At 44.5% G+C, this 27,462-nt stretch overlaps 2 protein-coding genes across 7 annotated transcripts in view; one reads left to right on the plus strand and one right to left on the minus strand.

Annotated features, from left to right (window-relative positions):
• ostf1 (osteoclast stimulating factor 1) overlaps positions 1 to 16,320 on the minus strand; it is a 48,010-nt gene extending 31,690 nt beyond the window's left edge. Inside the window, exons 1-7 of the mRNA XM_085961642.1 lie at positions 16,303 to 16,320; positions 14,454 to 14,504; positions 14,297 to 14,360; positions 12,389 to 12,442; positions 6,799 to 6,906; positions 4,064 to 4,113; positions 579 to 657 (exon numbers count right to left, since the gene is read on the minus strand). Coding sequence (XP_085817768.1) covers positions 579 to 657; positions 4,064 to 4,113; positions 6,799 to 6,906; positions 12,389 to 12,442; positions 14,297 to 14,360; positions 14,454 to 14,504; positions 16,303 to 16,320 — 424 coding nt within the window. The remainder of the gene's footprint in view (positions 1 to 578; positions 658 to 4,063; positions 4,114 to 6,798; positions 6,907 to 12,388; positions 12,443 to 14,296; positions 14,361 to 14,453; positions 14,505 to 16,302) is intronic.
• carnmt1 (carnosine N-methyltransferase 1) overlaps positions 1 to 27,462 on the plus strand; it is a 1,199,612-nt gene that overhangs the window by 1,116,488 nt on the left and 55,662 nt on the right. The window lies entirely within an intron of this gene.

The following is a 27,462-nucleotide window of genomic DNA, read 5'->3' on the forward strand; positions in this document are numbered from 1 at the left end:
TGCCTCCGAAGGCTCAATGAGAAAATTACTGTCCAACAGAAGGTCAGCAACTCTCTCCAGCAACGATCAGGATGGCCAGCCCAAATGGCTGCAGCTTTTATACTAGTGCTGTCCCCTTTAAATAGCCCCCCCCCCCCGAGTCCGAGAAGGGCCTGGGAACGCTCCATCCAACTGTCACTAATAGCGCCAGGCGGAAAGGTTGCGGGCGCCACCGAATATCCGGTCCGGGGCGCAAAAATGGCGTTGCACACTGAAATGACGTCATGATCTGCCTGCGCCCGCGGGCGCGTGCAAAGAGTTAGTGCCGGCGCTAAAATCATACTCAATATGGGAGGTGGCGCTATATTCACAACGCCCGCCCGAAAATTGGGTAACGCCCCAATTCTCGGGCTCTTTAGGCGCTAATCGCTGGCGCTACCAACCGAATTTCTAGGCCTTAGAGTTGCCCAAAATCATTCTTCTGATCAAGGAGAAAAAACAAACAAGGGAAGCCAACTTGTGGAAGGTGGGCATGGAGACCAGGATAAAAGAAAAAAGGTTTAAACGTGGTAGTTAAAGATATTTCCAAGGAGACTTACCTTTAATAAGCAACAGCTCTAGAATATCTTCATATCCCTTCCATGCAGCAGCATGCACAACAGTGTCTCCCAGTTTATTCTGTATAAATGTAACACAGCCCCAAATTTACACTAGTGTATATATTTGAAGATCTCATGAGCATGTTCCAACAGTTGCTGCAGAAAATATAATAATCCTATTATCCCAGCAATAATATTACCAGCATGTTAGAAGCCATCATGGTGCTGCCATTTGGAAACACTGAGAAAAGTAACTCTTCCTAAACGACATCTGTACTTTCTTATGGAAAAAAAGTAAAATGACCCAATATCAGCAACTGCTTTTAGAGAGGGTACTAAATTACTGGTAACATTTCCCTTGTATTATTCAGCTGCCTCCTTCCCATTTTAAACTTTTCCCTGCTACTTTGTTTATTAAATTCCGGTAGTAAATCACAAAGATCAATCACTGCATAAATTTCCTGTTTAAAAAGTATGAGTAATATCACTGGACGCATTGCTTGTCATCTTCCAAAATTCTATAGATTCTGGAACGGTTCCTGCAGATTGGAGGATAGCAAATGTAACCCCGCTATTTAAGAAAGGAGGGAGAGAGAAAACGGGGAACTACATACCTGTTAGCCTCACATCAGTAGTTGGGAAAATGCTGGAATCTATTAGAAAGGATTATTATAACTGGGCACTTAGAAACTAATAGTAAGAATGGGCAGAGTCAACATGGATTTATGAAAGGGAAGTCCTGTTTGACAAACCTATTGGAGTTCTTTGAGGCTGCAATTAGTGGAGTAGACAAAGGGGAACCGGTAGATGTGGTGTAAATGGATTTTCAGAAGGCTTCGATAAGGTCCCACACAAGAGGTTGGTGAACAACATTAGGGCACATGGAATTGGGGGTAATATACTAGCATGGACTGAGAATTGGTTAACAGATAGAAAACAAAGTAGGGATAAATGGGTCTTTTTCAGGATGGCAGGCTGCGACTAGTGGGGTACCACAAGGATCGGTGCTTGGGCCCCAGCTATTCACAATCTATATCAATAATTTGGATGAGGGGACTAAATGTAACATTTCCAAATTTGCTGATGATACAAAGCTAGGTGGCAGTGTCAGTTTTGAAGAGGCTTCAAGGGATCTCGACAGGCTCAGTGAGTGGACAAGAACATGGCAGATGGAATATAATGTGGATAAATGTGAAGTTATCCACTTTAGTAGAAAAAACTGAAAGGCAGAGTATTTCCTAAATGGTGAAAGATTGGGGAATGCAAATGCTCAAAGGGACCTGGGTGTCCTTGTACATGAGTTACTGAAAGTGAATGTGCAGCAAGCCATTAGGAAGGCAAATGGTATGCTGGCCTTCATTACAAGAGGATTTGAGTACAGGAGTAAAGAAGTCTTACTCCAATTATATAGGGCCTTGGTGAGACCACACCTGGAGTACTGTGTACAATTTTGGTCTCCTTTCCTAAGGAAGGATATACTTGCCATAGAGGGAGTGCAACGAAGGTTCACGAGATTGATTCCTGGGATGGCGGGATTGTCGTATGAGAAGAGATCGAGTAAACTAGGCCTGTATTCTCTTGAATTCAGAAGAATGAGAGGGGATCTCATTGAAGCATACAAAATTATTACAGGGCTTGATGGGGTGGATGCTGGGAGAATGTTTCCCTTGGCTGGGGAGTCTAGAACCAGGGGCCACAGCCTCAGGATAAAGGGAAGGCCATTCAGGACTGAGATGAGAAATTTCCTCACACAGAGGGTGGTGAAGCTTTGGAATTCTCTACCCCAGAGGGCTGTGGAGGCTCAGTCATTGGGTATATTCAAAACAGAAGTCAATAGAATTCTGACTGGTAAAGGCATCAAGGGATAGGGCCGGTGAATGGAGTTGAGGCAGAAGATCAGCCATGATCTCACTGAATGGCACGAAGGGCCGAATGGCCTACCCCTGCTCCTATTTCTTATATTCTATATAATAATGACCTCTCTTCATATCAGAGGTGAGCAATGTGCCATTGAAAGCTAGAAACAGGCCTCAATTACATCATACTGATCTTAGGGCTGAATTCTATCCTTTCATAGCGTAACAGTACCTCAACGGCTCTGCTCAATTTGTTGTATTATGTATGTCATGAAGTAACATTTTACACCTTCAAAGATTCCAAAACAAGCTTATTCACCATTATTTTACATTGGCACACTAGAAGGGCAATGATAAAAGAACTTTGAATGATGTCATTTCCTCCACATGGACAAATAGAATAATAGGGATTAGGAACGTACACAGAAGGATTTTTAAATGTAATAATACAATTCTGTCAGCTACTCTATGGAGGAGTGAAATATCAACTTGCAAGTTGTCACAATAGCCCTTTTAGAAAATACAGAGGCATTTGCTTGTGCCTGGAATGCCATGGAATAAATTGAGTTTCCACCTCCCTCCTTTACAGCACAAGACACACAAAAAATGAGTGTAAATAGAAAAAAAAAAGCAAGCCCACAAAACGAAAGCCAAAATTTCACTAGAACATCACAAATGTAATTTAGAATTAACCTTTACTTTATCACAGAAATACACCATGGCAACCATGAAGGTTTAAATATAGGAATTGAAATAAGAGAAAATAGGAGATATAAATGAGCATGTAATAGAGCATTTTTCCAATCTAGCTCTCCTCTCAGATCCTCAGTTTTCTATCGAGTTGAGAAATAGAACTATGTAAGATACAACTTGTTTGTGGCTCAGTTATACAGTTCAGCTCCAAAACGTATTCTAGGGAGTTAAAAGTCCCTGCAGACACTGTTGATCTGAACTACTGATCATAAACCTTGCATAATACTGTTGGATATCCTGGAGAGATGCATGTTGGACATCTTGGGGAGTTAAGGGTTAACAGTCGAATGTCTTTGTATCTTAAAGCAACAGGCTTTCCAAGATATAAACAGGATGACTTTGAAGTGCGCTGAGGAGAAAGTGTGGCTTGTCTTCTGATATGTAAAGTGCTTGTGTAAGGAAATAAGTGTAGGTAATAAAATGTAGCTTTAGTTTTAGGGTAATAAAATGGGGGTAGCAAATCCATTTGAGGAGGTCTTGTTTAAGGGAAGTGGTTCTGAAATAAACAAACTACAACTGTTTACATGAATAGTCTGTTTTCAAAGGGTTTGGGAATAGATACGTCATACAGTCTTATCTATGACATTTTCCTTTAATGTTGTCAAAATATGGTGTATAAAGGATCATGGTTTTCAACAGTATCTCAGAATGTGCTCGAAAGATACAGAAACCGAGAAAACGTCATTCTTTGTATACAGTTAAAGACCGATCAGCTTTTTACTGTATCAATGAAGTCTGTTCCATATACTCCACTACGAAGTCTTGTACTTACTTGAAATGTGTTGTTGTGAACCAGAGGAGAAAGGAGGCTGACTAACAAATATTTCTGATACCCAATTATAAATCTAAAAACTAAGTGAAGTCTAATTGTCTTACCTGTTGATTTAATTCAATATTTGGTTGGGAAAGCAGAAGCTTCACTATTCCTAGACAAAGCAAAAAGTCAAATTAAAAAACAGTTAGACAAGAACACAGACAAAATCATTGTCTGAAGTTTCAACTTCAGCCTAAAAAGCTCAGTGCTGGATGACAGAACCAAGATTCAGTTACCTGAATTTGTGCACAGGGGTACTGCTGGAGTTCAACCAGCTAAAATTATGCAGCTTAGGAGCACAGAACACTAGTAACCTTCCCACTGCTTGTCTACCTGGTACTATCCTACCTTTAGGGAATTGCATGGTAGGATTATATTCTGGTGAGTGGGAAGAATTTCAGGCTGTAGTGCCAGGTCTACCCCTCCAGGTCCCACTAACAAGCCAGGCTGGCTGCTCAATCACCAACAGTGGCCTGGATTACAGAAGACCTGCCTGGCTCAGGTAGAATTATGATGACGGAGTCTGTTGTTAAGGTTAACCTAATTATTTGCAGTCTATGAGGAAATATCTAGCTCATTAGCATCTCAACTAACTACCATTTCTACCCCACCCACATTATTATAAACTTGCAGTTATACACTTTTTTAAAAACACAATTAAAATAATTTTTCCAAATTCTTTGTGGGGAAAAAAAAACAAAAATCCTAAAAATGAAATGTATTTATTCTGTACTCTATACATCTCTTATTTAAAGATGTTCCACTCCTGATCTGTCAACCTGTTTGCCAATTTTTCTGCTAAGTTCTAGTGAAGTTGCCACAAGTGCCTACACGTAGGCTTTCAAGACAAGCTATTAAAAGGCAATGGGGTTGAACACTCTGACGAGCATGCACAAACTCAATTGGCTCTAATTAGATTAGGTTTCAGTGATGTTATCTGTATCTACCTATATTTATAAATAAATGTTAAGATTTAAAAATGTGTACACTTTTATTTTAAAATGTAATGTTTCAAAAGCAAAGGAGACACTGCATATTTATTCCTTTTAATAGTTTCATTTTAGTCCCTTGAAGGCTATAAAAAAGCTGATTGCACTATTTTCTCTAGTCCTTATTTTCCATTAAAAAATGGTAGTTGGCTTGCTTTTAAACAAAATTAAAATTAAGCTGCAAGGGACAAGGGGTGAGATACTCGGGGTAATTTTAATCCCCCAAAACAGGTGGGTTTGGTTCAGGTGGGAGCTTAAAAGGTTAAAAATCTGAAATAGGAACCCATCCCGCCTTAAACCCGCCCACTTCCGGTTTTAACAGAAGTCAGTTAAGGGGCGGGTAACCAATCTGCTTTCAGAGGCGGGTCGATCACTGAAAGGACGGTGCGTGCAACGCTCCTCTTAAGCTGCGTGGTCACGCAGCCCGGGACCGCCATTTCCAATGTGAACTTTTACACATGCACAAAACTTTGAATGGGCTGCACAGCCCATTAAAGGGACCACGCACCCAAATTTAAAATTAGGGGGAACATTGGCTGCGTGCCTTCATTTGAACAAGGTTTCTCTTTTTAATTCACGTTGGCTGGGTTTCCCGGGGCTTTGGAAATCTGGCAGGTAAAATTTATTGTTGAACAGTGATAGAACAAGCAAATAGCATTTTACTAGTTAATGCTAAAACAATGACTACATTCACTTTATGTATTTACAAAAAAACTTTTCCTCATTATTAATGCAGTCTGGCTTATCTTATTAGCTTCAGAGGTTTTAGTCTGACAACTGCACCAACAGCCTTCAGGTGAAACTCATTGATTTGAACAGGATAGGTTAATAAATCCCTCCAAAACAGTAACTGGAGTTTTGTGAACTTTAATAAAGGAAAGCTGCTAATTAAACACATATCAAACTAAATTACTCATCACGCATATATTTGAATTGAATGACTTGGTTCCTCCTCAAGCAACCAACTGACCAATCGATGAAACATCATGTTGCGTCAAACTGGGACTCAATTTCTGTGAATGAAACTAACTTTAATCTCTTGTGTACTGTGACAGAATTAAAGAAGTCAATACCAATCTAAATCTTAGACTAAAATGCATTATTTTTGTCACAGCTGCATCTCCCTAAATTTCAGCCAAGACCCTATTAAGCTAATAGATATATTTAGTCAAGGGTTTAATGCTGTACATGGACGACAGCTCTTATAATCCCACCAGGACACACTATACACAGACTTATACAGCCACTGGTCTGATAGCAGAAGTAGCAGGTTAATCAACATATTGAGGTGACATTTGTTAAACTATTGCATCCATTCTTGACTATTGGAATTCTTTCCACTGCAATTTCATGGATGAATGGAAGGAACATTAATATAGCACCTGATTATATCTTTCAGGATTTCCCAAACGAATTACTACTGAAGTGCAATAATTTATGCAAGTGAATGTGACAACCATTTTGCAAACTTCATGATGCCACAAATAGAAATGGGATTAATGATCGATCTATATTTGGTGGTGTTGGTTGAGGGAAGAGGTTTTCTTAATTTAAAAAAGCTTTACATTTTGTTTTTATAATACCTTTATCAATCAAGTCTAACTTACATAAAAATAGTGCAAGAACATACAAACTAGTGAAGACAGACAGGTAAACATTTTGATCCAAATTTTGAGTTTTTTTTTTTACAGTAACATAAAGGCAACTTTTAAATGCAACCACAAATGCTGAATAGACTTTACATATTAACAATAATCTAACAATGTTTATATAATTCTGAGCTTTTTTAGGCAGCAAGCGAGACTTACCCATGTGTCCTCCATGGCATGCCCAATAGAGAGCTGTGTTTCCAGCTTTGTCTAGAGCGTTCACTGCAACTCGGTTGTCTAAACATTCTTTCAACCAGCTTTCATTCCCTGAAATATTGAAGTGCCAGCATGAGTAGAATTAGATCTTAACAATAAATACATAATGCAATAAATCAGCTAACAGAGTTTGAGGAGTGTATTGTACATCCTCTTAACTACAGAAAGAATGCAAAATCAAAAGTTAGATTACTTAATCGCATAAACAATTTAGCTATCAGAGTTTTGTAGAAAACCTGTTTGCACTAGCTTCACATAACTATAGATGGAACTAGTTTACAGCATTATTAAAGGTGAAGTTATGCCAGTCTGATACTTGTAGCTGCAGTACTAGTTCCAGTAGGTAGTATCTTCTTCATATTGCCTGGCTCCAACTGGGAATCTCCAGAGAGGAGAGCACTCTACATCAACTCTGGGAAAGTTTAAGAGTGTCCCCAGAGCATTTCTTAAAACCAGGTGTAACATTACACTGGAGTTATATTCCATGCAGTGTTGAACCCTAAAGAAGACTAATGTTGTATTTGAATTGTCCCACATAGCTTACCGTAGTTGTGATGTGCAATGCACTATGGGAAATAGTGTGCATGAAGTGGAGAAGATTCTCTGGAAAGATGGCTGTTAACTGAACTCTGTCTCCTGCGTACTCTTTTAATTGTTATACAAGCAAGGCTATTAAACTCTTGAGATTTAACAAAAGTGGCGACGAGGACGTCTGAACTTACGTGGCTCTGCTGTGCAGAAGATAGTCGGGTTTTACGTGTTTAAAACTGTTATTTTTGCCGTGGACAGTTAATTAAAGTGAGGCTGGCTCAAGGATAAAGGAGCTTGAAATGGCGGGAAGACGAGACGGTGTATAAGGTACTAACGACTTGAGGAAGGGGAGGAAAAACAGTGAGTAAATTGGGAAGGACATTTATTCAACTGTGAAACGATCTGTGAATTGAAGCACTTAACTGATAGTGATTTTAGTTGAGTTCAACATTGGAAGAATCCTTAGTGAATGATAATTAGGAGCCTGAGAGAAGGAAAATGGCTGGAATTATCGGTAACATTGGACCGTTTGATGAGAATGTCGAACAATGGAGCTCATACACAGAACGATTTGAATACTTCACACAAGCAAATGACATTGGAGGGAACAAAGTAGTACCTACATTGTTAAGTGTAATGGGACCAAAGACTTTCAATCTTTTGCGTATTTTAGTGCATCCAGATAAACCAGGGACTAAACAATATAGCGAAATTGTGGAGATACTAAAAGGGCATTTTTCACCCAAACCCCTAGTCATAGCTGAGGTTTAGGTTCCACAGGCATAACCAGGAAGAAGGAGAAACAGTGACCATGTTTGTAGCTGCACTAAAAAGACTATCAGAGCACTGAGAGTTTAATGACGTGCTAAATGATACTATAAGAGACAGGCTAGTGTGTGGTATGAGAACTGAAGCCATACAGAAGAGACTATTAACGGAGAGTAATCTGACACTACAAAAGGCCATTGAAATCCGTATTTCCATGGAATTGGCAGCTAAGGAAGCTCAACAGTTGGGTGCAATAGAAAAAGTGCACAAAGTAAGAACAGAGAGCCAAGGGCCATGCTTCCGTTGTGGCAAAATGGGGCATCTTGCGTCTGCATGCTGGTGTGTGGACATGGATTGCCACAGCTGTGGTAAAAAAGGGACATATTCAGCGTGCATGCAGAAATAAAAAGGACACAGAGAAAACATCAAAGACGGAAGGAAGAAAAAAACATTCAGACAAAAGACAAAGAAGCATGTCCGCTCTGTAGAACAGGACAAAACAGAGGCAAGTGACACTTCAGAGGAGGAACTATTACTGAACGTGCTGACTGTAGCTGGGGATTCGCATGGCTACTGGGTCTCACCCTTGCTAGAGGGGCAGCCTGTGCGAATGCAGATCGATACCGGGGCAGCAGTGTCTCTTATGTCAGAGACAGTTTACAAAAAGACATTAAAGCACCTTCCACTTCAGCCAGCTAACATAGCATTGAAGACATATACCGGTGAAAGAGTAACCGTGAGAGGTATCACTGAGGTCACAGTTCAGTTGAATGGACAAACTAGGAAGTTACCACTCTACGTAGCTAAAGGAGACTACCCCTCCCTGCTGGGACGTTCGTGGATGGAGAGAATAAAATTAGACTGGTTATCAGTCTACATGATGTCACACAATGATCCAGGCTTACCCGCCATCTTAAAGAAACATGCAGAAGTTTTTAATGGAGAACTGGGTAGCATGAAAGATATTACTGTGAAGCTTCGTATTAAGCAGGATAGCAAACCCAAGTTCATGAAGGCACGACCCGTACCTTATGCCATCAGACCAAAAGTCGAGGCTGACATAGAAGCCCTAGTTGAAAGCGGAGTACTAGAACCAGTCAGCGTGAGTGAATGGGCAACGCCCATCGTACCAGTGCTCAAGAAATGGGTGGAGTTAGGATATGTGGAGATTTTAAAGTAACTGTTAACCCTGTATTGTCAGTGGAGCAATATCCGCTTCCCCATATTGATGATTTATTTGCGGGACTTGCTGGGGGCCAGAAGTTTAGCACAATCGACCTCTGTCAAGCCTACCTGCAAATGCATGTGGATGAACAGTCACAAGAAATGCTGACTATTGTGACGCACAAGGGCCTATTTAGGTATCGTCGACTTCCTTTCGGAATTACATCAGCTCCAGTGCTTTTCCAACGTGCTTTGGACCAGATCCTTAGTGGATTGCCTGGAGTCCAGTGCTACTTAGATGATATCTTAGTTACTGGGTGTGATGACCAAGACCATCTGCGTAACTTGGACGCAACGCTACAGAGACTGAGGGATTACGGACTCAGAGTTCGCAGGGATAAATACTATTTTTTTCAGGCATCAGTTGAGTACCTTGGTCATGTGATCGATGCCACAGGCCTTCACAAGGCACCGTCCAAGACCAAGGCAATGGTGGATGCCCCAGCACCTGAAAATATCAGCCAGCTGCGTTCTTTTTTAGGGTTACTGAACTATTATGGATGGTTCATACCGAACCTAGCCTTGATGCTGAGGCCGCTGCATTGGTTGCTATGTAAAGACAAGAAGTGGGAATGGACTAACAAGTGCCAGGAGGCGTTCATGGCAGCAAAGGACACGCTCCTGAAGTCAGAGGCTTTGACGCATTTTAACCCTTCATTACCAATACAGTTAGCTTGCGATGCATTATCATATGGTGTGGGAGCGGTCGTTTCTCATATCATGCCAAACGGAGAAGAGAAGCTGATAGCATTCGCATCTAAGACTTTGAACAGAGCTGAAACTAACTACGCCCAAATAGAACGCGAAGCACTGAGCAGCATTTTTGGCGTTCGCAAGTTTCACCAATATTTGTACGGGAGACAGTTCACCCTACTAACAGATCACCGCCCTCTCACGACCATCTTCGGGCCACATACAGGGATTTCGTCACTTGCTGCGAGCAGAATGCAAAGGTGAGCGCTGCTGTTGTCTGCTCAAACATTTGACATTAAATATCGTAAGTCTGACCTGCACGGCAACGCCGACGGTCTTTCCAGGTTGCCACTGCCTGTCACCAAGCCTATGACGCGTAGCATGGACATCTGCTATTTTAGGCAGGTGGAGAACGCACCCGTTACTTCGACACAGGTCCGACGAAACACCAGAAACGACCCAGTGTTGTCTGGACATTATCGTCAGGGGCAAGCTTGACAGCAATGACCCAAACCTGAAACCATATCTCTTAAGGAGAAACGAACTGTCGGTGCAGTCTGGATGTTTGCTGTGGGGGAGGAGAGTGGTTATTCCACCATTGCTATGGAAACCAGTGTTACAGTAACTACACTCCGGACACTGTGGAATGGTTTGTATGAAAGAAATAGCGAGGAGCTACTTCTGGTGGCCGGGTATGGATGGACAGATTGAGGACAAAGAGAGTTTGTAATGTGCCACAGCTTGCACCTCTTCACCCCTGGGACTTTCCGGAGGAAGCATGGCACCGCATTCATGTAGACTTTGCAGGTCCATTCGAGGAGAGAATGTTCCTGGTGGCTGTTGGCGCGCACAGTAAATGGCCAGAGGTCATTATAATGAGGTCCACCACCGCTGAGAAGACCATCGAGAAGTTAAGTGAGGTGTTCAGCCGATTTGGATCTCTGATGCAACTTGTCTCAGACAACGGTCCACAGTGGGTGTCACAAGAAATGGCTGCATTCCTGCAGGTGAATGGCGTACAACATATCAGGGCTGCACCATACCACCCTGCGACCAATGGTCTAGCTGAGAGGTTTGTTCAGACCATGAAACACTCTCTAAAGGCATCGCAAGGCCAGGGAACGCTTCATCAGCGCCTGAATAGTTTCCTGTTGAGTTACAGGAACACACCACATGCGACCACAAAAGCATCACCTGCCACTCTACTGCTCAAAAGAGAGCTACGAACCAACTTTGACCTGCTGAAACCGCCAAAGGTGAAAGACGTGGTACAGTATCAGCAGGACAAGCAGATCAAGCGACGTGAACAACGCTCCAAAGACAGAGTCTTCAGTCCAGGTGAACATGTGTTGGCACGGAACTACAGTGGTGGACCTAAGTGGGTTCCTGCTACTGTCATTGCACAGACTGGTCCAGTATCCTACACTATACAGACACCCGAGGGCATTGCCTGGAAGAGACACACCGATCAGCTTCTACGAAGTGCAGCAACACCCACTGAACCACCAACAGCAGTTTATCTGCCATTGGGTGACGCTGTGGGTCATCCGCCTTCTACACCGAGAGGCTCACCTTCTGAGAAGATTCTATGGAAAGATGGCTGTTAACTGAACTCTGTCTCCTGCGTACTCTTTTAATTGTTATACATAAACTCTTGAGATTTAACAAAGACCTTGCATTTATATAGCACTTTTCATATCCTCAGGATATCCTAAAGAGATTCACAGCCAATTATGGACTTTTGAAATGTAATCACTATTTGACTGAAGGGAAATGTGGCAGCCAATTTTCACACAGCAAGGCCCCACAAACATTAATGCGATAAAGGACCAGATAATCTGTTTTGATAGCATTAGTTCAGGGGTAAATGCTGGCCAGGATACCATGAGAACTCCGCTACTCTTCTTCAAATAGAATCATGGGATTTTTTTATGTCCACCCGAGAGGACAGAGGAGGCCTTGGTTTAACGTCTCATCTGAAAAATGGCACCTCAAACAGTGCAGCATTCCCTCGATCCTGCACTGAAGTGTCTGCCTTGGTTATGCGCTCAAGTCTCTGGTGTGGGGCTTGAATCCACGTTTCAAAAAGCATGAGGCTGCCTCTTCCAGTGGGTCTCGCACCTTTTTTGCCAGAAATAGTTCCAGTTCCAGTTAAGCTGCAATGGTTTCACAGTGATACTAAACTTGCATTTGTACACACATCTTGAGAAAAAAAATCTTTAACATGGTGCACTTCAAGAAAATCTCAAGGATTATGATTGAAGCCGGTAGAAATTTCAGCTTGTATTTATCATTTACTTTTGCAAATAGTACTTACCACGTTTGGCAGCTTCATGCAATGGGTTGTCAATTGACTCTACATGCTCAGCAACTGTGGAGAGAAATTAATTTTCACATGAAGAAAAACTAAATGTTGTACCAATTTTTCAGAACTCTGAAAGTTAGAACAGTCATTAAATCCTCACAAAAACAGAGGATTGGAAAGCATCCAGTTCGGGGGTAAATGCTGGCCAGGATACCGTGAGAACTCCACTGCTCTTCTTCAAATAGAATCATGGGATTTTTTACGTCCACCTGAGAGGACAGGGGAGGCCTTGGTTTAACGTCGCATCTGAAAAATGGCACCTCAAACTATGTTTCTATGTCCAGCATATTAAGCTGGAAGGGAACGTTTCAGCCTCTGTGCAGGTTTAACTTTAAAATTATCTTCTTCCCATGGAAAGGATTGTTTAACACCCTTCTCTTTCTCGACCTCTTCACCTTAAATTATGTATAGAACGTGACCAGATACCCAGGAACCAAACGATAGGGATACAACAGATGCACAACCATTACTTCAGATGATCTGGAAATACAATTTTAGAAGCCTTCCCCAATTTGTTAAGAAATTCTGAAAACTACAGTATGCTGAATAAGGGTGTAAAAAGAAACGTTTAACAACCGATATACACAGCACTTTTAACGAGAAGTACTAATCCCAGTTTATACAACCTAAATTGCCTTTCCCATCTCAACAAAAAAACACATTTCAGGTCCTGTTTATGACTGTAGCCATCAGAAATTTGGTTAATTTGGAAATCTATGGGAGAGGAGAATGGGCGCGAGCCGGTCAACCCCATGGTTTCATTCCTCATGAAACTAGTTGCAATGTAAATGGGGAGATTTTCTGATGAAGCATTCAAGTGCTTAGACCTAGGTTCTTTTTTTTTTCTTTATTCACAGGATTTGGATGTCGCCGGCAAGGCCAGCATTTATTTCTCCCTCCATGGATGTTGCCTGGCCTGCTGAGTTTTTCCAGCATTTTCTTCTGTTATTTCGGATTTCCAGCATCTGCAGTATTTTGCTATCGTACTAGTGTTTGGTTCACTGCCACACCTCTTCTAGGAATGCCTACCTTGAAGAAGTTCTGCTCTTCTCTTCGACAGGATCTCCGTTTGACTCTTCAACCTCGTTCATCTTCATTACTTTCAGTTTCCCTTCTCGTGTTTGATCTCTTCACTTCTCTTTTATTCTCTCCCAGCCTCCAAACTAGCCTTTTAATTTGTTTCATTTCCTGTGCTTTTTCAGTCTTGACAAAGGGTTTTGACCCGAAACGTTGACTCAATTTCTCTCTCCACGAATGTTGCCTGGCCTGCTGAGTTTTTCCGGCATTTTCTATTGTTATTTCTGATTTCCAGCATCTGCAGTATTTTGCTATCGTACCAGCATTTATTGTCCATTCCTAATTGCCTTTGAGAAGGTGGTGGAGAGCCACATTCTTGAATACAACGGAGTGGCTTGGTAGGCCATTTAGGGCAGTAAGAATCAACTACATTGCTGTGGGTCTGGAGTCACATATAGACCAGACCGAGTAAGGATGGCAGATTTCCTTCCAAAAGGACATTAGTGAACCAGATGGGCTTTTACGACAATCCGGTAGTTTCATGGTCACCATTACTGATACTAGCTTTTATTCCAGATTTATTTAATTGCATTTAAATTCCCCAACTGCCAGGATTTGAGCTCATGTCTCCAGATCATTAGTCCAGGCCTGTGGATTACTAGTCCAGTAACATAACCACTATACTACCGTACTAGCTCCCAGCCTACAGATAAATGAGGTACGAATAGGTAAGCTAGGATTTGGTAAATTTGTGCCTATTTCAAACACTTTAATAAAAAAAAGCAATCGTTATTCAATCATTAAAAAGAATCAAAAAATAAATAGCACAATCCTTATGCTCACCATAATTACTTGGAATTAATCCCGTTCGGCCTTTGCAAGTTCCTTTCCACCAATTGGGATCACTCTTCAAATAAAAAAAAAATTAAATTATTTAACACAATGAATTAATCAATCTAGAATTAAACATACAAAGATATATAACTGATCAAGGACTTACACTATCTGAAATGTAAAGTATGTCTCCTTCATCAAAATACAATTCATCCGGCTAAAAAAAAAAACACAAAAAGGTATATTCAATTCAGCAAAGTTATCAATCCAAATTTACAAATCATTACAAAGTGAAACCAACTGATTACATCACAAGTGTAAGGTCCCACACATTTCACGGTTGTGTAATCAACAAACTATTTCATAGAAATGCATAGAAGTTACAACACGGAACAGGCCATTCGGCCCAACCAGCACAAGTCGGCGCTTACCCTCCATGTGAGCAAATACTTCCAATCATACTCACCCACCCTGTTCCCACATCTCTTCAACTTAATCTTGAATGTTGACATTCTCCCTAGCCAGTAACATTGAAAGTAAATTCCACAGCCTCACAACTTTAAAGAATTTCTTCTGCCCTCTGTTCTAAATCTCTTACAATTAAACCTAATATACTTGACCATTTAACTACTGGAAACAACCCTTTAGTCTACCGAAGAGACATTAAACTACACAATAGTAATTTGTATGCAGTAGGCTAAGGACTAATACTCAAATATATTCAAATGGTTCATTGGTAATTCTATATTTTCCTTTAACAGACCAATGTGCTGACGATTGATGTCAGTCAGGACAAGTGAAAATGTACTACTACTGCACATGGAAAACCCTAAATACTGATAGATTTTAAAACAACTTTAGAGCAACTGTTCCTAAATTTGAATAGCAGTTTCATTGTAATTCCAGCTATTCAACAGCAAATACTGAACAGCTCAATTAGGTTCTTTCAGCAGTTAGGAGATTCTTAAGCAACCGATAAGCATGTCACCCCCAAAAATTGCAATATGCTACAAGTTCATATTTACTATTACAACTACAAAAGTTTTCACTTATATAGTGCCTTTAATGTATGAAATAACCCAAAGCATTCATCACATTTTGGTATTTTGATCATATTTTTCTTCATGGAAAGGATTGGAATTGAACAACATTTAAATGTTGTGCTTTAAAACAAAGTGAATTTATACATAAAAAAGGCCACAGGCATTGAAGGCTGTGTATTAAAGCCATGTTAGAGGATGTCACAACTCTACTTCAAATTTATACAAGAATCATATCTTGCCTCATCCCAGGCCAGGATGACCAAAGACACTGAACAATTTGTCATCTCATCGCAGGTGGCCAATATTCACATCTACTGTGATGGGGACGATTCTATTCATGTGAGCATTGGCTGAAGTGTCTGTAGAGAATATAATCCTGGGAAAGGGGTATGCAGTTTGGACAACAGGCTTGCTGTTGAATTTCTGCAAAGGAAGATGTCAGAGACATTTTCCCTCTGCTTGCTGAGGTAAGAATTAACAGAGAAAAAGAGATGAGATAGGCAGTTTTTAAACAAGAGATTGTGAAGTGTGGGCTGGTGTCCCAGAGCTGGAACCTAAAATCTTTGCCTTCAGTTTTTGCTCTCGGTAGCAATCAGAAAGAAAGCTAATGCCAAAAACAAGTTGGTCAGGGCACGAAAGAGACACAACATGTGGTTCATTATTTTTCTCATATTTGAGGAGACAAGTGAGATTGAGCTAAGTAAATGGAATTTGTTTTGACTGTTACATAGTACATTAATTTGCTGTCTCTGTGAAATAAAGTACTTTAAAGAATCGTATCTGGTCTTGTCAAGTGTTTCAGTGTCTTCAAAAAGATTGAAGAAGTGCACGTGATAGCACATGTGAAAGAAACAATACTCAGTTTGGATCACAAGAGGGTCCTACTGTTATACACCTGGGAGACACTATCATATGTTTAAATATTGGGCAGTACAGGCACACTCCTGAACATAAGCCGCTCGGACTGCTTACAGGAGTGACCAGCACCATTGTACCCGAGAGAATATCCACGGTAAAACTGAAATCTGTTAAAGCACTTCACATACAGGAAGGAAGACTAAAGAAGGGGTGACTAAAGGTGCATCTTGAAGATTGTGAAAGGTGAAGAGATTCAGGGAAGGAACTCAAGATGGCTGAAGGCTCTGCCACCAATGGTAGGGCAAAGGGGGAGCTTGTGCAAAAGGTATGAGTCAAAGGACCAGCGCATGTGGGGGCCCCCCGGGGGGGGGGGGGGGGGTACATGTCTGAAGGAGATTGCAAAGATGGGGTAGGGGCAAGCTCATGGAGGAATTGGCAGACTGATGTATTTAAAATTTAATGCATAGATTAGTGATGATATGGGTGATGGGTGACTGGAGGCCATATGGAGAGCAGAGCTGTGAACAAATTGGAGGTTGTGGAGGATGGAGAGCAGCAAGGTCAGCATTGTGGTTCAAGGCGGCAGCTCACCACCACCTTCTCAAGGGCAATTAGGGATGGGCAATAAATGCTGGCCTTGCCAGCGATGCCCACATGCCAGGAATTAATAAAAAAGGTTATATGGCAGATATGGGGAGTAGTGTGTGTATGGAAAAATAACAGACTGCTCGCAAAAACAGCTGATGCAGTGCCATTTAACGCTTTATAAAAAGTATACATATTTGGTTGGGAACAAAATTGAACATTATTGAAGATAAGTATAATTAAGACAATTAAGTACTGCATGGGATGCAATGGTTCAGTGCTATAGGGCAGGTAATACATTTGTAGAGAGCAGCTGGTCCAGCTTGAGTACTGGATGGGTGGATATCTGAAATGTTGTTGTAATTATCCAGAGCTATATATCAGCAGATTATATAGATGGGATAGTATCCAAAATAGGGTGTATAATAAGTGGTCTGCAGATGGAATAGCCTGTTTTTTCTCCTGTGCTTTCTTACTTTTTGACTTTAAATAGAAACTAACTACATTTATTAATATTTAACAATAATACCATACTACAGGAAACTCTCGTTTAAACGGCACCTAAATATCCGGAATTCTCTATTAACCGGCAAAATTCTCACTCCAAAAACAACATCTCAATAACCGGCAATGTTGCAGAGTCCGAGTCTCCCGCGGTGGCCGAGTTAGTCAGTGGGGGTAGTTCTCCAAACTGCCACTACTCGGCTTCTTGGCGCTGTCGGAAGTCGGAACACCTCAATAACAGGAGTCTGACTCTCCCGCGCTGCCGGTAGTCTCTTCTGATCCGCCATTTTACAGGGGTACGGTGTGTCTCCCGCGCTGCTGGTAGTCATTGCATTGCATTACCCTCAACTGGCAGTAGAGTCATAGAGTCATAGAGTAATACAGCACGGATAGAGGCCCTTCGGCCCATCGTGTCCACGCCGGCCATCAAGCCCTGCCTAATCTAATCCCATATTCCAGCATTTGGCCCGTAGCCTTGTATGCTATGGCATTTCAAGTGCACATCCAAATGCTTCTTAAATGTTGTGAGGGTTTCTGCCTCCACAACCCTTTCAGGCAGTGAGTTCCAGACTCCAACCACCCTCTGGGTGAAAAAGTTCTTTCTCAAATCCCCTCTAAACCTCCCGCCCTTTACCTTGAATCTATGCCCCCTAGTTATTGACCCCTCTACTAAGGGAAAAAGCTCCTCAGCATCCATCCTATCTATGCCCCTCATAATTTTGTACACCTCAATCATGTCCCCCCTCAGCCTCCTCTGCTCCAAGGAAAACAAACCCAATCTGCCCAGTCTCTCTTCATAGCCGAAGCGTTCCAGCCCTGGTAACATCCTGGTGAACCTCCTCTGCACCCTCTCTAACGCGATCACATCCTTCCTGTAGTGTGGCGACCAGAACTGCACACAGTATTCCAGCTGTGGCCTAACCAGTGTTTTATACAGCTCCATCATAACCTCCTTGCTCTTATATTCAATGCCTCGGCTAATGAAGGCAAGTATCCCATATGCCTTTTTTACCACCTTATCCACCTGTTCCGCTGCCTTCAGGGATCTGTGTACTTGCACACCCAGATCCCTCTGACCCTCCGTCTTGCCTAGGGTCTTTCCATTCATTGTGTATTCCTTTGCCTTGTTAGTCCCCCCAAAGTGCATCACCTCGCACTTTTCCGGGTTAAATTCCATTTGCCACTGTTCCGCCCATCTGACCAACCCATCTATATCGTCCTGCAGACTGAGGCTACCCTCCTCGTTATTTACCACCCTACCAATTTTTGTATCATCCGCGAACTTACTGATCATACCCTTTACATTCATATCCAAGTCATTAATGTAGACCACAAACAGCAAGGGACCCAGCACCGATCCCTGTAGTACCCCACTGGCCACAGGCTTCCAGTCACAAAAACAACCTTCGACCATCACCCTCTGCCTTCTGCCACTAAGCCAGTTTTGTATCCAATGTGCCAAGGCACCCTGGATTCCATGGGCTCTTACCTTCTTGACCAGTCTCCTGTGCGGGACTTTATCGAAGGCCTTACTGAAATCCATGTATACCACATCCACTGCGTTACCCTCATCCACACACCTAGTCACCCCCTCAAAAAATTCAATCAAATTAGTCAGACATGATCTTCCCTTGACAAAGCCATGTTGACTATCCCTGATTAATCCTTGCCTCTCCAAGTGGAGACAAATTTTGTCCCTCAGGATTTTTTCCAATAATTTTCCTACCACTGATGTTAGGCTCACTGGCCTGTAGTTCCCCGGTTTTTCCCTACTACCCTTCTTGAATAATGGTACTACATTAGCGGTTCTCCAGTCCTCTGGCACATCCCCTGTGGCCAGAGAGGTCCTGAATATATGTGTTAGAGCCCCCGCAATCTCCTCCTTTGCCTCACACAGCAGCCTGGGATACATTTCATCCGGGCCTGGGGATTTATCCATTTTTAGGCCAGCTAAAACCGCCAATACCTCCTCCCTCTCGATGTTAATATGTTCGAGCATATCACAGTCCCCCCGCCCTATTTCTATGTCTACATCGTCCTTCTCCATAGTGAAAACAGATGCAAAAAATTCATTCAGAACCCCTCCTACATCTTCCGGCTCCACACACAGATTGCCACTTTTGTCCCTAATGGGCCCTATTTTTTCCCTAGTTATCCTCTTACCCTTAATATACTTATAAAACATCTTCGGATTTTCCTTTATTTTGCTCGCCAGTGTTATTTCATGGCCCCTCCTTGATCTCCTAATTTCTTTTTTAAGTATCCCCCTGCACTTTTTGTACTCCTCTAGGGCTTCCTCCGTCTTTAGCCTTTTGTATCTACCAAAAGCCCTCCTTTTTTTCCTAATCCATTCTCGTATATCCCCTGACATCCAAGGTTCCCTGTGGTTTTTGGAACCACCCTTGACCTTTACGGGAACATGTTGCCATTGTATGATCTCAATCTCCCTTCTGAAAGCCTCCCATTGCTCCAATGCGGATTTTCCTACAAGTAGCTGATCCCAGTCCATTTTGGCCAGATCCTGCCTTATCCTATTAAAATTGGCCTTCCCCCAATTTAGAACCTTTATTTCCGGCCCATCCCTGTCCTTTTCCATGACCACCTTAAATCTTACTATATTGTGGTCACTATCACCAAAGTGCTCCCCTACTAGCACTTTTTCCACTTGGCCGGCCACATTCCCTAGAATTAGGTCCAGTACCGGCCCCTCTCTTGTAGGACTTTCTACATGCTGGCTCAAAAAGCTCTCCTGGATGCACTTTAAGAATTCTACACCCTCTGAGCCTTTCACACTCTGACTATCCCAGTTAATATTGGGGAAGTTGAAATCCCCATTATTACCCTATTATTTGCACATTTCTCTGAGATTTGCCTACATATCTGTTCCTCTATCTCCCCCTGACTGTTTGGAGGCCTATAGTACACTCCCAGCAAAGTGCTTGCCCCCTTTTTGTTTTTAAGCTCCACCCATATGGCCTCATTAGAGGACCCTGCTAATATATCATCCCTCCTTACTGCAGTAATTGACTCCTTAATTAATATTGCGACACCCCCTCCTCTTATACCTCCCCCTCTGTCTCGCCTGAAGATTCTGTACCCCGGAATATTGAGCTGCCAATCTTGCCCTTCCCTCAACCATGTCTCCGTGATAGCAACAATATCATACTCCCATGTGCTTATCAACACCTTCAGTTCATCCACCTTATTTGCAAGACTCCTTGCATTAAAATAGATGCCATCCAGCCTTGCCCTTATATATTTGCCCTGTCTACCAAGCTGACTTGTTTTTTTCTCTATAATTGGCAGCACATCCCCCCCTATTTCAGCTCCCCTCTGTATCCCATCCCCCTGCCAAGTTAGTTTAAACCCCCCCCAACAGTGCTAGCAAACGTCCCCACAAGGATATTTGTCCCGCTCTGGTTCAGGTGCAACCCGTCCGACTTGTACAAGTCCCACCTTTCCCAGAAGCAGGCCCAGTGATCCAGGAAAGTAAAACCCTCCCCCCTACACCAACTCTTTAGCCACGCATTCATCTGCTCTATCCTCCCATTCCTATACTTACTAGAACGTGGCACTGGGAGTAATCCAGAGATTACAACCTTTGAGGTCCTGCTCTTTAATCTGTTACCTAGCTCCCTAAATTCTTGATGCAGGACCTCATCCCTCTTTTTACCTATGTCTTTGGTACCAATGTGGACCACAACCACTGGCTGTTCACCCTCCCCCTCCAGAATGCCCTGCAGCCGCTCAGTGACATCCTTGACCCTGGCACCAGGGAGGCAACAAACCATCCTGGATTCACGTCTACGGCCACAGAAACGCCTATCTGTTCCCCTTACTATAGAATCCCCTACCACTATTGCTCTCCCACTCTTTTTCCCCCCTTCCTGGGCAGCAGGAGCACCCCCAGTGCCAGGAAGTTGGCTGCTGCTGCCTTCCCCTGGTGAGTCATCCCCCTCAACAGTATCCAAAGCGGTATACTTGTTTGAAAGGGGGATGTCCGCAGGGGTTCCCTGCACTACCTGCCTGCCTTTGTTGCTCCGCCTGATGGTCACCCCCTGTGCTGCCCTACCCTGAGGCGTGAACAACTCGCTAAACGTGCTATCCACGAGCCTCTCAGCATCGCGCATGCTCCAAAATTCATCCACCCGCAGCTCGAGCGCCGCAATGCGGTCTGCAAGTAGCTGCAGCTGGATGCATTTCCCGCACACATGGTCGCCAGGGACACTGGCAGCGTCCCTGATTTCCCACATGGAGCAAGAGGAGCAGAACACGGGTCTGAGCTCTCCTGCCATGACTTACTCCTTTAATTAATTTTAAAATTTATTCAATACCCCAGTTACAGGTATACTCTAGGGCGCTTTATTTACCAACTGTCCCCACTACACCAGAGGCCCTAGAAATTTAACACCACAGAAGTCAAGCTTGTATTGAAAAGAGAGAAATACTCACCAACCAATCACTTACCTGCTCCCTGGTGACGTCACACACTGATTACTTTTTACCTCTCTCCTCTGCTGTTGATTTGGTCGGGCCTCTGCCTTCGCGCCGGTTTTTAAGCCGGGCTCCTCCTCCGCTGCTGCTCTCCCCCGAACTGGTCGGGCCTCTGCCTTCGCGCCGGTTTTTAAGCCGGGCTCCTCCTCCGCTGCTGCTCTCCCCCGAACTGGTCGGGCCTCTGCCTTCGCGCCGGTTTTTAAGCCGGGCTCCTCCTCCGCTGCTGCTCTCCCCCGAACTGGTCGGGCCTCTGCCTTGGCGCCGGTTTTTAAGCCGGGCTCCTCCTCCGCTGCTGCTCTCCCCCGAACTGGTCGGGCCTCTGCCTTGGCGCCGGTTTTTAAGCCGGGCTCCTCCTCCGCTGCTGCTCTCCCCCGAACTGGTCGGGCCTCTGCCTTGGCGCCGGTTTTTAAGCCGGGCTCCTCCTCCGCTGCTGCTCTCCCCCGAACTGGTCGGGCCTCTGTCCTCGCGCCGGTTTTTAAGTACTGTACTTAATCAAGCATCTTCCACCATCCATTTAACACAACATTCTGTAGGTGAGTACCCAATTACTGTATACTGCACATTTCTTGATTTTTTTATTTTTCTTTGTTAAAAATAGCCTCAGTAGATAACCCTCTCCATCATATGGAATTTTTGATCAACCGGCAACATGCCGATCCCGTCGGTGCCGGATACCAAAGAGTTTGCTGTAGTTAAAATAATAAACTGTTTCGCTAGCTCCTGGTCAATGTTTTCTTTCTCCTCCTTAGGCTCCTGGGTCTACCACACCGCAGGCCCCACAACCCCCACTGGATTTGTCTTCAACTGAACTTCATTCTACCACTACCACCTGGATTTTGGATGGGTCTATTCATGTAGCCACCTCTTCTGCTTCCTTCCTTCCTTCCCTTCCACTCCTACCATCAGTCACTCACTAAGTCTACCCCAAATCCTCCTGGTTTTAAAAGGTTCTCCCCCATCTCTCCCTCCTTTGCCCCATCCAAACTCATCTCTTCAGAAACCCGCCTCTTTTTTTTAAAATTAATTCACAGGATGTGGACATCGTTGGCCAGGCCAGCATTTATTGCTCATCCGTAATTGCCCTTGAGCAGGTGGCGGTGAGCTTCAACTGCTGCAGTCCGTGTGCTGAAGGTACTCCCACAGTGCTGTTAGGTAGGGAGTTCCAGGATTTTGACCCAGCGACATATTTCCAAATCAGGATGGTGTGTGACTTGGAGGTGGTGGTGTTCCCATGTGCCTGCTGCCCTTGTCCTTCTAGGTGGTAGAAGTTGTGGGTTTGGGAGGTGCTGTCGAACAAGCCTTGGCAAGTTGCTACAGTGCATCTTGTAGCTGGTACACACTGCAGCCACGGTGCACCAGTGGTGGAGGGAGTGAATGTTTAAAGTGATGGATGGGGTGCCAATCGAGTGGGCTGCTTTGTCCTGGATGGTGTCGAGCTTCTCGAGTGTTGCTGGAGCTACACTCATCCAGGCAAGTGGAGAGTATTCCATCACACTCCTTACTTGTGCCTTGTAGATGGCAGAAAGGCTTTGGGAAGTCAGGAGGTGAGTCAATCACCCCAGAATACCCAGCCTCTGACCTGCTCTTGTAGCCACAGTATTTATGTGGCTGGTCCAGCTAGTTTCTGATCAATGGTGACCCCCAGGATGTTGATAGGGATTTTCGATGATGGTAATGCCGTTGAATGTCAAGGGGCGGTGGTTAAACTTTCTCTTGTTCGAGATGGTCATTGCCTGGCACTTGTGTGGTGCGAATGTTACTTGCTACTTATCAGCCCAAGCCTGAATGTTGTCCAGGTCTTACTGCATGCCAGCATGGACTGCTTCATTATCTGAGGAGTTGTGAATGGAACTGAACTCTGTGCAATCATCAACAAACATCCCCCTTCTGACCTTATGAAGGGAAGGTCATTGATGAAGCAGCTGAAGATGGCTGGACCCAAGACACTGCCCTGAGGAACTCCTGCAGCGATGTTCTGGGGCTGAGATGATTGGCCTCCAACAATCACAACCATCTTCCTTTGTGCTAGGTATGACTCCAGCCAGTGGAGAGATTTCCCCCTGGATTACCATTGACTTCAATTTTACTAGGGCTCCTTGATACCACCCTTGGTCAAGGGCAGTCACTCTCACTTCACCTTTTGCATCCATGTTTGGACCAAGGCTGTAATGAGGTCTGGAGCCAAGTGGTCTTGACGGAAGCCAAACTGAGTATCAGTGAGCAGGTTATTGGTGAGTAAGTGCCGCTTGATAGCACTGTCCGACGACACCTTTCATCTCTCTGCTGATGATTGAGAGTAGACTGATGGGGTGGTAATTGGCCGAATTGGATTGTCCTGCTTTTTCTGGACAGGACATACCTGGGCAGTTTTCCGCATTGTTAGGTAGGTGCCAGTGTTGTAGCTGTACTGGAACAGCTTGGCTAGAGGCGCGGCTAGTTCTGGAGAACAAGACTTCAGCCGACAGCTGGGATAGTGTCAGGGCCCATAGCCTTTGCTGTATCCAGTGTGCTCAGCCATTCCTTGATATCAAGTGGAGTGAATCGAGTTGGCTGAAGACTGGCTTCTGTGATGGTGGGAATTTCAGGAGGAGGCCAATATGGATCATCCACCCGGCACTTCTGGCTGAAGATGGTTGCAAACGCTTCAGCTTTGTCTTTTGCACTCACGTGCTGAGCTCCGCCATCATTGAGGATGGGGATATTCATGGAGCCTCCTCCTCCTGTTGGTTGTTTAATGGTCCATCACCATTCACGTCTGGATGTGGCAGGACTGCAGAGCTTTGATCTGATTTGTTGATTGTGGGATCTCTTAGCTCTGTCTATAGCATGCTGCTTCCGCATTTTTAGCATGCATGATTAGTCTGCTTTAAGTATTATATTTCCTTTTTAAGCTAAAGTCTTAAGTCCAGTTGTTATCTACAATACTCTTGTATTGATTGCAGTATTGGCAAATCAATCATTTGTCCATTTGTTTTTTTTAATTATCACAATCGTTCACTATTTGGAATTCAACACAAAACTTGTGTCTTATTTTTAGAATTAAATGAACTGTCTCACCAGTGTTCCATTAATTTTACTCAGACAGAAAAATCAAAGGTCTGCACTATCATAAGCTGGTTGTTCGATGGTGAAAGTTATGCTTCTAATTCATTTGCACAAATATACATTTTAATTTCTCAAAAATACGTTGGGGGAGACTTTCAATTGCCGGGTGCCCATCTCCCCACTTGAAAAACAGGGCTTTGGTCTGATCCGTTGCTTGTGCGATTGCTTAGCCCTGTCTATAGCATGCTGCTTCCATTATTTAGCAGGCATGTAGTCCTGTGTTGCAGCTTCCCCAGGTTGGCACTGTTGCAGAGCCACTAAGGGACTCGGATCAACTGTATATAATTCCCTTTAACAATGTGTTAGCTACAGCCTGAGTCTGTATCTTTGTATATACTGTTTGCATGTACAGAGCGCGGTCCCTTGAAGAGCACGGGCAAACGCAATGACGTCACGCCGTTCATCACGTGATCCCCAACGGCGGGAAAAACATGATGACGTCATGACGCCGGCCACGGGACCGCCCAAGCAGTCCTCGTGGAGCCTCCGAACTGACTAGACCTGTATTCGTAGTTATCGTGCTTTTGTTTGTTAAACTCAGTTAGTTTTACATTAAACATCTTTTGATTGATCGCCCGAGTCGACCTCAGTCTTTTGATAGGAATTAAACATTCCTACATTGGTGACCCCGATTTTTGCGAACGGTTTTCGCAGAAGGAACGAAGCATGGAAACAAACGCCGTTACATTGCAGCTACCGCAATTCGGGGAGCAACAAGCAACCTCGTGGTTCACCCAGGTTGAAGCCCATTTTGCACTACGGAACATCGTTGCGGATCAGACCCGTTACTTCTATGTGGTCTCTGCACTCGGCAGCTCCACTGCCTCGCGGATCATCAGCCTGCTTAGGAACCCCCCGGACGACCGCAAGTATGAAACACTCAAGGCACGGTTGTTACAGGTCTTCGGGCTCACGAAGTCGGAGCGCGCCCGCCGACTGCTCGCTATGCCTGGCCTCGGGGACTCCAAGCCGTCTGAGCTCATGAGCCAAATGCTCACGCTCCTTGGATCCGAACCAGAATGCTTCCTCTTTAGGATGCTATTCCTCAGTCAGTTACCGGAGCAAGTACAAGCTGCCCTGGCCAGGTCCGAAGTCACAGACTGCGCAGTGCTTGCTGCCGAAGCGGACAAGATTTTCGCGGTGATGCAGCAGTACTGCGCTGCCACGAGGTGCCCATCCCCCCCAGATGCCGCCCCGGCTCCTCAACCCGCGGGGCTGTGCTTCTACCACGCCCGTTTTGACGCGAAAGCAAGATGTTGCCGCCCTCCCTGCTGCTCCTCGCCCAAACAACAGCAACTCTGCCAAAAGAGGAATGGGTCTAACGGGTGCCCCGCGGCTGCGATGGCAATCGGAAATTCAGGCAAGCTCCTGTTTATCACTGACTCCCTCTCCGGTCGGCGATTCCTATGCGACTCCGGGGCGCAGTGTAGCATCCTACCCGCGTCAGCTCTGGATGTACAGGCTGGGAGGCACGGCCTCTCCCTCAAGGCGGCTAATGGCGGGGCTATTCGGACCTTCGGCAGACGGCGGGTCCAGGCGTGCTTCAGCGGCTTTACTGGGACTTTGTTACGGCCAAGGTCTCTCAAGCCATCCTCGGTGCGGATTTCTTGTGTGCCAACAGTCTCCTGGTCGATGTAAGGAACCGACAGTTAATCAATGCGGCCACGTTTCACTCTATCCCTTGCCACCGCAGTAACACCATGTCGCGCACCGTCTCGTGTGCTTTCCCGACTCCGGATGAGTTCACTCGCCTGCTAGGCGAATTCCCAGACCTGACCAGACCCACCTTCTCCTCCACGGCCATGAAACATGGAGTTGAACACCACTACTGGCCCCCCGGTCTACGCACGGGCCCGGCGCCTCGAACCTGGCAAGCTCGCGGCCGCGAAAGCGGAGTTCGCCACAATGGAACGCTTAGGGATTATTCGTCGGTCGAATAGTCCCTGGTCTTTGCCTCTCCACATTGTCCCGAAGCCTGGCGGCGGATGGCGGCCATGCGGCGACTAACGACGCCACTACTCCTGATCGGTACCCGATCCCTCATATCCAGGATTTCTCTGCCCATTTGGCAGGAAACACCATTTTTTCCCCAAAGTCGACCTTGTCTGTGGCTACCATCAGGTCCCGGTGCACCCGCAAGACGTCCGGAAGACTGCAGTCATCACCCCATTTGGCCTTTTCGAATTTCTGCGGATGCCGTTTGGACTGAAGAACGCTGCCCAGGCTTTCCAGCGCCTGATGGACTCTGTACTTCGGGACCTCCAGTTTATATTCATCTACTTGGATGATATTCTCATCGCCAGCCCTAACAAGGAACAGCACATCTGTCATTTACGCACCCTTTTCCGGTGCCTCAGCCAACACGGCCTAATCATCAACCCGGCCAAGTGCCAGTTCGGCCTGCAACAAATTGATTTCCTGGGGCATCGCATCACCTCGGAAGGAGCAGTTCCTTTGCAAACAAAGGTGGAGGCAGTAACATCTTTTCCATGCCCACAGAATATTAAGGCCCTGCAAGAATTCCTCGGAATGGTAAACTTTTACCACCGTTTTGTGCCTAAGGCAGCACTGCTCATGCAACCCCTA

The sequence above is a fragment of the Somniosus microcephalus genome, chromosome 1 (assembly GCF_052327205.1).
Source record: "Somniosus microcephalus isolate GS21.2 chromosome 1, FLI_Smic_1.0, whole genome shotgun sequence".
In the NCBI taxonomy this organism is placed as follows: domain Eukaryota; kingdom Metazoa; phylum Chordata; class Chondrichthyes; order Squaliformes; family Somniosidae; genus Somniosus; species Somniosus microcephalus.